This window comes from Epinephelus lanceolatus, chromosome 16 (genome assembly GCF_041903045.1).
Source record: "Epinephelus lanceolatus isolate andai-2023 chromosome 16, ASM4190304v1, whole genome shotgun sequence".
NCBI classification, from domain to species: domain Eukaryota; kingdom Metazoa; phylum Chordata; class Actinopteri; order Perciformes; family Serranidae; genus Epinephelus; species Epinephelus lanceolatus.
Genome location: NC_135749.1, coordinates 646,826 through 658,393, shown reverse-complemented (window position 1 = coordinate 658,393; position 11,568 = coordinate 646,826). Strand labels below are relative to the sequence as shown.

At 34.9% G+C, this 11,568-nt stretch overlaps 1 protein-coding gene across 1 annotated transcript; it reads right to left on the bottom strand.

The window, feature by feature from the left end:
* Nucleotides 1-7,451: 7,451 nt before the first annotated feature.
* On the bottom strand, nucleotides 7,452-11,568 carry jtb (jumping translocation breakpoint). Its single transcript, XM_033637815.2, has 6 exons — nucleotides 11,388-11,568; nucleotides 9,397-9,780; nucleotides 9,268-9,308; nucleotides 9,100-9,185; nucleotides 8,915-8,994; nucleotides 7,452-8,089 (listed from the first exon to the last, which is right to left on the bottom strand). Exons 2-6 carry the CDS (start codon nucleotides 9,483-9,485, stop codon nucleotides 7,933-7,935), a joined length of 453 nt encoding a protein of 150 aa, XP_033493706.1. The 5' UTR covers nucleotides 9,486-9,780; nucleotides 11,388-11,568; the 3' UTR covers nucleotides 7,452-7,932.

The window sequence follows — 11,568 nt, the reverse complement described above, 5'->3', positions numbered from 1 at the left end:
AGGCTTTTTTCAATGTATTATGACTTTACCGATATACTGTATTATCACTTTTTCCGACATACTATCCAGTGACGTTTTTCAACATACTGTGTTAAGACTTTTCGACAACTATGACTTTTTCGACATACTGTACTATGACTTTTTTTTACGTACTGTAGTGACTTTTTTTGACATACTTTATTATGACTTTCGACATGATTTACTATGCCGTTTTTATTACTTTTTTCGACATGACGTTTTTCGACATACCGTATTATGACTTTTTCAACATACTGTACTATGAAGTTTTTTTGACATCTATTATAACGTTTTTCGACATTCTGTACTGACATTTTTTGATGTACTGTAGTGACTTTTTTGACATAATATACTATGACGTTTTTCGACGTACTGTCTTATTACTATTTGTCGACATAAGACGTTTTTCAACATACTGTGTTATGACATTTTTCGACATATTTTATGACTTTTCAACATACTGTGTTTTGGCTTTTTACGACATACTATACTGACGTTTTTCAACATTCTTTATTATGACATTTTTCGACAAACTAGACTATGACCTTTTTCGACATACTATACTATTACGTTTTTCGACATACTGTACTATGACATTTTTTGACATACTATATTATGACTTTTTCAACATAATATACTGACATTTTTTGACGTCTTATTACTTTTTTCGACATAAGACGTTTTTCAACATGCTGTATTATCACTTTTTTTGACATACTATACTGACTTTTTTGACATACTGTATTATGACATTTTTCGACATGACTTTCTGACATACTATACTATTATGTTTTTCAACATACTATATTATGACTTTTTCCAGCAAACTATACTGACATTTTTCAACATTCTTTATTATGACATTTTTCGACAAACTATACTATCACCTTTTTCGACATACTGTACTGACGTTTTTTGACATACTATACTATTATGTTTTTTGACATGCTGTCTTATTACTTTTTCCGACATATAACCTTTTTACGACACTGTAATATAACGTTTTTCGACATGCTGTATTATGACGTTTTTCGACATGGATTATGACTTTGTTTTCGACATTCTGTACTATGAAATTTCTTGATGTACTGTTGTGACTTTTTGACACAATATGCTATGACATTTTTCGACGTATTGTCTTATTACTTTTTTCGACATAAGACGTTTTTCAACATACTGTGTTATGACATTTTTCGACATTTTTATGACTTTTTTCGACATACTGTGTTAAGACTTTTTCGACATACTGTATTATGGCTTTTTACGACATGCTTATACTGATGTTTTTTGACATTCTTTATGACATTTTTGGACAAACTACACTATGACGTTGCTCAACATACTGTACAGCTGTTTTTCGACATACTGTATTATGACGATTTCGACATTCTATACTATGACGTTTTTTTTATAAACTACTATGGCATTTTTCGACATAGTGTCTTATGACTTTTTTCGACATACTATAAAATGACGTTTTTCGACATACTATACTATGACGTTTTTCAACATACTGTACTATGAAGTTTTTTAACATACTATACTATGAAGGTTTTGGACATACGATACTATGACGTTTTTCGATATACTGTATTATGACATTTTTCGACATACTATACTATTACGTTTTTGGACATACTATACTATGATGTTTTTGGACATGCTGTATTATGACTTTTTCAACATACTATACTATGACGTTTTTCAACATACTGTATTATGACGTTTTTGGACATACTATACTATGACGTTTTTCGACATACTATACTATAACTTTTTTGGACATACTTTACTATGATGTTTTTCGACATACTTTATTAAGACGTTTTTCAACATACTATACTATGACGTTCGACATACTATACTATGACGTTTTTGGACATGCTGTATTTTGACTTTTTTCAACATGCTATACTATGACATTTTTCGACATACTGTATTATCACTTTTTTCGACATACTATACAATGATGTTTGTTGACATACTTTATTAAGACTTTTTTCAACATACTATACTACGACGTTTTTGGACATGCTATATTTTGACTTTTTTTGACATACTATACTATGATGTTTTTCGACATCCTATACTATGATGTTTTTTGATAAACTACTATGGCGTTTTTCGACATAGTGTCTTATGACTTTTTTCGACATACTATACTATAACTTTTTTGGACATACTTTACCATGACGTTTTTGGACATACTATACTATGACGTTTTTCGACATACTATACTATAACTTTTTTGGACATACTTTACTATGATGTTTTTTGACATACTTTATTAAGACGTTTTTCAACATACTATACTATGACGTTCGACATACTATACTATGACGTTTTTGGACATGCTGTATTTTGACTTTTTTCAACATGCTATACTATGACATTTTTCGACATACAGTATTATCACTTTTTTCGACATACTATACTATGACGTTTTTGGACATGCTATATTTTGACTTTTTTTGACACACTATACTATGACGTTTGTCGACATACTTTATTAAGACTTTTTTCAACATACTATACTACGACGTTTTTGGACATGCTATATTTTTACTTTTTTTGACATACTATACTATGATGTTTTTCGACATCCTATACTATGACGTTTTTTGATAAACTACTATGGCGTTTTTCGACATAGTGTCTTATGACTTTTTTCGACATACTATAACTTTTTTGGACATACTTTACCATGACGTTTTTGGACATACTATACTATGATGTTTTTGGACATGCTATATTATGACTTTTTCAACATACTGTACTATGACGTTTTTCGACATACTATACTATGTTGTTTTTGGAAATGCTGTATTTTGACTTTTTTCAACATACTATACTATGACGTTTTTCGACATACTATACTATGAAGTTTTTGGACATACTATGACGTTTTTGGACATACTATACAATGACGTTTTTCGACATACTTTATTAAGACTTTTTCCAACATGCTATACTATGACGTTTTTCGAAATGCTGTATTATGACTTTTTTCGACATACTATACTATGACGTTTTTGGACATACTATACTATGACATTCTTCAACATACTTTATTAAGACTTTTTTCAACATACTATACTATAACTTTTTTGGACATACTATACTATGACATTTTTGGACATGCTGTATTATGACTTTTTTTAACATACGATATGACGTTTTTCGACATGCTGTATTATGACTTTTTTGGACATACCATACTATGACGTTTTTGGTCATACTTTACTATGATGTTGTTGGACATACCATACTATGACGTTTTTGGTCGTACTTTACTATGATGTTGTTGGACATACCATACTATGACGTTTTTGGACATACTTTACTATGATGTTTTTGGACATACCATACTATGACGTTTTTGGACATACTTTACTATGATGTTTTTGGACATACCATACTATGACGTTTTTGGACATACCATACTATGACGTTTTTGGACATACTATACTATGATGTTTTTGGACATACTATACTATGACGTTTTTGGACATGCTGTATTATGACTTTTAACATACGATACTATGACGTTTTTCGACATGCTGTATTATGACTTTTTTGGACATACCATACTATGACGTTTTTGGACATACTATACTATGCTGTTTTTGGACATACCATACTATGACGTTTTTGGACATACTATACTGTGATGTTTTTGGACATGCTGTATTATGACTTTTAACATACGATACCATGACGTTTTTCGAAATGCTGTATTATGACTTTTTTCAACATACGATACTATGACGTTTTTTGACATGCTGTATTATGACTTTTTTGAACATACCATACTATGATGTTTTTGGACATATTTTACTATGATGTTTTTGGACATACCATACTATGACGTTTTTGGACATGCTGTATTATGACTTTTAACATACCATACTATGATGTTTTTGGTCATACTTTACTATGATGTTGTTGGACATACCATACTATGACGTTTTTGGACATACTTTACTATGATGTTTTTGGACATACCATACTATGACGTTTTTGGACATACTTTACTATGATGTTTTTGGACATACTATACTATGACGTTTTTGGACATGCTGTATTATGACTTTTAACATACGATACTATGACGTTTTTCGACATGCTGTATTATGACTTTTTTGGACATACCATACTATGACGTTTTTGGACATACTATACTATGCTGTTTTTGGACATACCATACTATGACGTTTTTGGACATACTATACTATGATGTTTTTGGACATACTATACTATGCTGTTTTTGGACATACCATACTATGACGTTTTTGGACATACTATACTATGATGTTTTTGGACATACTATACTATGACGTTTTTGGACATGCTGTATTATGACTTTTAACATACGATACTATGACGTTTTTCGACATGCTGTATTATGACTTTTTTGGACATACCATACTATGACGTTTTTGGACATACTATACTATGATGTTTTTGGACATACTATACTGTGATGTTTTTGGACATGCTGTATTATGACTTTTAACATACGATACCATGACGTTTTTCGAAATGCTGTATTATGACTTTTTTCAACATACGATACTATGACGTTTTTTGACATGCTGTATTATGACTTTTTTGAACATACCATACTATGATGTTTTTGGACATATTTTACTATGATGTTTTTGGACATACCATACTATGACGTTTTTGGACATGCTGTATTATGACTTTTAACATACGATACCATGACGTTTTTCGAAATGCTGGATTATGACTTTTTTCAACATACGATACTATGACGTTTTTCGACATGCTGTATTATGACTTTTTTGGACATACCATACTGTGACGTTTTTGGACATACTATACTATGACGTTTTTGGACATGCTGTATTATGACTTTTAACATACGATACCATGACGTTTTTCGAAATGCTATATTATGACTTTTTTCAACATACGATACTATGACGTTTTTTGACATGCTGTATTATGACTTTTTTGGACATACCATACTATGACGTTTTTGGACATACTTTATTGAGACTTTTTTCAACATACTATACCATAACTTTTTCGGACATACTTTACGATGACGTTTTTCGACATACTATACTATGACGTTTTTGAACATGCTGTATTATGACTTTTTCGACATACTATACTATGACATTTTTCAACATACTGTATTATGATGTTTTTGGACATACCATACTATGACGTTTTTGGACATACTATACTATGACGTTTTTCGACATACTTTATTGAGACTTTTTTCAACATACTATACCATAACTTTTTTGGACATACTTTACGATGACGTTTTTCGACATACTATACTATGATGTTTTTGAACATGCTGTATTATGACTTTTTCGACATACTATACTATGACATTTTTCAACATACTGTATTATGACGTTTTTCAACATACTATACAATGACGTTTTTGAACATGCTGTATTATGACTTTTTCGACATACTATACAATAACGTTTTTCAACATACTGTATTATGACGTTTTTCAACATACTATACTATGACGTTTTTGGATATGCTGTATTATGACTTTTTCGACATACTATACTATGACGTTTTTCAACATACTGTATTATGACGTTTTTCGACATACTATACTATGACGTTTGTCGACATACTTTATTAAGACTTTTTTCAACATACTTTACTATGATGTTTTTGGACATACTATACTATGACCTTTGTCGACATACTTTAAGACTTTTTTCAACATACTATACTATGACGTTCGACATACTTTACTATGATGTTTTTGGACATACTGTATTATGACTTTTTTCGACATACTATACTGTGACGTTTTTTGATAAACTACTATGACTTTTCTCAACATACTGTATTATGACTTTTTTCGACATACTATACTGTGATGTTTCTCGACATGCTGTAGTATGACTTTTTCGACATACTATACTGTGACGTTTTTGGACATGCTGTATTATGACTTTCGACATACTATACTATGACGTTTTTCAACATACTGTATTATGGCGTTTTTCGACATACTATACTATGACGTTTTTCAACATACTGTATTATGGCGTTTTTCGACATACTATACTGTGACATTTTTGGACATGCTGTATTATGACTTTCGACATACTATACTATGACGTTTTTCAACATACTGTATTATGGCGTTTTTCAACATACTATGACATTTTTCGACATACTATACTATTACGTTTTTGGACATACTGCATTTTGACTTTTTCGACATACTTTATTAAGACTTTTTTCAACATACTTTACTATGATGTTTTTGGACATGCTGTATAATGACTTTTTCAACATACCGTGTTAAGACTTTTTTTGACATGACGTTTTTCGACATACTATACTATGACATTTTTTCAACATACTGTATTATGACTTTTTTCGACATACTATACAATGACGTTTTTTGACATAACATCCAATGTTTTTCGACATATCAACTACGACATTTTTTGACATACTATATTATTACTTTTTTTGCATATTGTACTATGCCGTTTTTCAATGCTATACTATGACATTTTTCGACATACCACAATATGACTTTTTTCAATATAATATACTATGTCATTTTTCAACATACTATACCATTACTGTGTCTGAAATCACATACGTCCGTGAGTACACTTCAATGTAGTATACTATGTGCACTTTGTACTTATTGGCGTAGTGCGCGAATTTCGACAGGGTAGTGCTGTTTCAAAACAAACGCAGCCGTTGTGCACTCACTGGAATTGACGACCGCAAATTAGCTAGTTAGCAAACTAGCATTAGCGTCATCGTTTGCAGTACCAAATCTTTACAGACTGCAAATTAACCCAATAAACATACTGCTGGCTTTTACCCAACAACAGTACAGTGGTGCTTAGTGCAAAAAACACATGTATTTGTACAATGCAGCAACGCTCACGATCACAGTCCTCGGCCGCCATTTCCTTTTGAAAAGTGGTCCCTCCCCTTCCGCTATGTAGCCAAGATGTGTCCACATGAGTACCATCCGGTTACTCATAGTACACTGTACTTTTCCATACTTCTCAGTGTGAACAAACTTATGCACTCAAAATATTAAGTGTAAGTACAGAAGTACGAGATCTGACACACAGCACATGACTTTTTCCTAAATACTATGACATTTGTATCCATTTTTTCGACATACTATATGACTTTTTTTCGCCATACTACACTATGACTTATTCGATATGCTATACTATGTTTTTCGACACACTATACTTTTTTCGACATACTATACTATGCCGTTTCTCAATATTACAGACATGCATACTGTAACATTTTCAACATGCTATACTATGACGTTTTTCAACATGCTATGGTAGCTACTAAGCTACGTTCACATATAGTTTAACTATGTATATTTCATCTTTAAAGTCAGTTTTTAATGAAAATTCATCAGTTGTGTATTTTTTTGAAAACTGTTTCTCATCAGTTTATTGAGTCAAAAACTTCACAGAAAAACAAAATTAAACATGTTTAACAGTCCGACCCTAGAATTGATAATAAAATATCTGAGGAAAGGAGGTGGCGTAACGTTCAAAGACACTTCAACATTTGATCATATGTTGCTGAATCAAACATTTAGCAAGAAAATACGGAGGGAAAACACAAGATCTGTCTTTCATCATCGTCTTCAGCAGGGACAGCGTCAATCTCAAACGCCATGTCCATTTTAACACCTGCTACATTTTGTCAGACCAATCAGAAAAGTTTTAGATTAAATAAATTTGAGGATGACGCAAACAGTCCAGTTCTCTGCAGGGTCCTCTTCAGTCCTGATCCCTGATGGATCTCCGAGTGCGGATCAACTTATCCAGTCCTTAAAAAACTGCAGCAGGATAAAAACAAGGTCCAGATCTGGGTTCGGGTCCAGGTGCGTCTGGTTACCTAGATGGACTCGATCTGGCGGCGGACCTTCTCGGAGGCCAGGCGGTCGAGCCAGCGTTGACGGACGACCACCAGGATAGCAAAGATGGCCGTCAGAGCCAACATGGCTGCCTCGAACTTCCAGAAGAGATGTTCTTCCATCACTGCGGAGCGACAGCTAGACAGGAAGGAGTGGGGGGGGCAGTAAAGAAAACCGTTAACAACCGCGCAGTAAATAAACATCATAAAGTGCAGTAAATAAACATCATAAAGTGCAGTAAATAAACTCAGTAAAGTGCAGTAAATAAATTCAGTAAAGTGCAGTAAATAAACGCAGCAAAGTGCGGTAAATAAACTCAGTAAAGTGCGGTAAATAACGCAGTAAAGTGCGGTAAATAAACGCAGTAAAGATCAGTAAATAAACACAGTAAAGTGCGGTAAATAAACGCAGTTAAGTGCGGTAAATAAACTCAGTAAAGTGCAGTAAATAAACGCAGTAAAGTGCGGTAAATAAACGCAGTAAAGTGCGGTAAATAGACGTAGGAAAGTGCACTAAATAAACTCAGTAAAGTGCGGTAAATAAATGCAGTAAAGTGCGGTAAATAAACTCAGTAAAGTGCGGTTAAAAAAAACGTAGGAAAGTGCACTAAATAAATTCAGTAAAGTGCAATAACTAAACTCAGTAAAGTGCGGTAAATAAACTCAGTAAAGTGCAGTAAATAAACGCAGAAAAGATCAGTAAATAAACGCAGTAAAGATCAGTAAATAAACACAGGAAAGTGCGGTAAATAAACGCAGTAAAGTGCGGTAAATAAACGCAGTAAAGTGCAGTAAATAAACTCAGTGAAGTGCAGTAAATAAACTCAGTAAAGTGTGGTAAATAAACGTAGGAAGGTGCACTAAATAAATTCAGTAAAGTGCGGTAAATAAATTCAGTAAAGTGCGGTAAATAAATTCAGTAAAGTGCGGTAAATAAATTTAGTAAAGTGAAGTAAATTCTGACCTCTTGTACTCATCTCTGTTGGTTTTGGTGCAGTTGACTCTCTCCACGTATCCCGTCAGCGTGCACGATGACCACGACCTCTGAAACACGAAAACATCATCAGAACCACTGCGGTTGTCATGGTAACAACACCGTAACAACACCATTTACAAAACAACCCCCAGTGGGTCTTTAAACATCCTTACGGTCTGGAAGGCATTACACGGCGAACACTCCACCGTCACCACAAACTCCTCCAGCAGCCAGCAGGGGGCAACCACCTGTTTCACTGCTGCAAGGGAAGAAGAAGAAGGTCAAAGGTTAAATTAATTTTTTATTTTCCCCTGGAGTGCTTGCTGCTGATCAGTTAGTACCTGTAGTTTTTTCTTCGCTCAGCAGGGCAGCGCCAAACACCCTGAAATACAACACATCAACACGTCAAACATCAGACTGACCCCTGACCTCGGCGTAGACTGACCTATGATCTCAGCATACTGACTGACCTGAGGGAGACGAGGCCCCAGAACAGAGCGTGGAGGACAAGTACTCGAGGCCTACAACACGCCACAGGGATCCGACAGTCGCTCTCCATCAGCCTGCTCCTCCACCAGGACGACACCAGAGCCACCCTGACACTGTGAGACTGGTTACTGACTGTTTATGACCAGTTACTGTTTCTGGCTGTTTCTGATTCTGACTGTTTCTGATTCTGACTCTGTTGCTGATTCTGTTTCTGATTCTGACTCTGTTTCTGATTCTGACTGTTACAGTTTCTGACTGTAAATGTTTCAGACTGCTACTGTCTGCTCTCTGATTCACAGCTGTCCATCCACCAGTCTACATGGTGATCTTACAGGAAGTGTTTTAAGGCTCCAGGCTGCTGAAACCTGAAAGATGAAACAGACCAATCAGTATGTGTACATTAACACATGTGCATATATGTCACATTTATGTTTAGTTGACATTTGGTTAATGTTTGGATTATGTCGGGTTAATGTCAGGTAAACGTAAAGTTAACATTTATTTAACATCAGGTTAATGCTCGTTTAACATTAGGCTGATGTTTGGATAACACCAGTTTAACATCAGGTTAGCATTTGATTAATGTCAGGTATTTGTTGTTGACCTGATGATGACGTCACAGCGCTGAGACGAAGTGTTTGATGGACTTCAGACGACCAGCTGTGATTTTAAAACTTACTGATCAGCTGATTGTAAAGGACAGTATGTAAACATGTGTGTGTGGTCCTGTACAACAGAGGTGGGTGTCATGTAGGAACAGTCATTAAGCTGAGTCAGGTTCACCTGCCAACAGGTAAAATAAACAGTTGTGGATGTCACTAACTCGGCTTCTTCTCCGGAGCCTTTGTGCTCCACTGTCTCTCAGATTAACTCATATCACAGCGGTGCCTGGACAGCGTGACGTGTGTGGTTGTGCTGCTGCCGTGGTCCTGCCAGATGCCTCCTGCTGCTGCTGCCATCATTAGTCATTAGTCATACTTCTACTGTTATTATACACATATGATTATTGTCACATATGTATACTGCCAGATATTAATACATACTTTCAACATATTGTACCACAGTAGCCAGAACTATAACTATAATATTATTACTTTAAATAATGTTGTTGTAAGCTACTGTTATTACCTGCATCTCTCTCTGTCTCTCTCTGTCTCTCTCTCTCTCTCTCTCTCTCTCTGTCTCATTGTGTCATACGGATTACTGTTAATTTATTATGCTGATCTGTTCTGTACGACATCTATTGCACGTCTGTCCGTCCTGGAAGAGGGATCCCTCCTCAGTTGCTCTTCCTGAGGTTTCTACCGTTTTTTTTCCCCGTTAAAGGGGTTTTTTGGGGAGTTTTTCCTGATCAGCTGTGAGGGTCATAAGGACAGAGGGATGTTGTATGCTGTAAAGCCCTGTGAGGCAAATTGTGATTTGTGATATTGGGCTTTATAAATAAAATTGATTGATTGATTGTAGGTTTAAAGGTTTGTAACATCAGAAACTTTGACACAGAAGAGGTCGACTGATTTTGGCAAAAAAAAAAAAAAAGAATAAACGAAATGAAATCAAATGTTTGATAAAGACCTCGTAGATAAATTAGACCTTCGGATTATTTACTGAATTTTAAAGCCCAATATTTATTAACCTGAATTTAAGACATTTAAAGAGACCCACAACAAAGATAGCAGGCGTTAGCAGGGCAGCTAACAAGCTAACAGAGCTAATCACGCGATTGTTGACTTTTTACCAAATGTAATAGTTACTGACGTCACACTGACGGTGTGACGTCAGTAACTATTAAATGTGAAATATGACCTATTAATCTAAGGGTAATTGATGACGTTTAGCGTCTCGCGGAGGTGAAACGCTCCAGCTGTTTACCTGCTAATGCTAACAGTTAGCCTGTTAACGCTGCGTTTACCAACTGATGCATGATTAGCTGACGTTAGCTAGCTTTTAGCTCCGCAGGGGCCTGAACACTCACCGTAAACAGCCGCCATTTAAAGATCACCGCTGCCGGCTGGAACAGAGAGGAAGAGGAGACCGGTAACAATAACGGACACAAACTGACCGGTGAATGTACCGATGAGCGGAGAGCTGACTGATCTACCGACAGTGACCGAGTATGTCCGCAGATTCGACACCAAGAGCTAGCGTAGCATCAT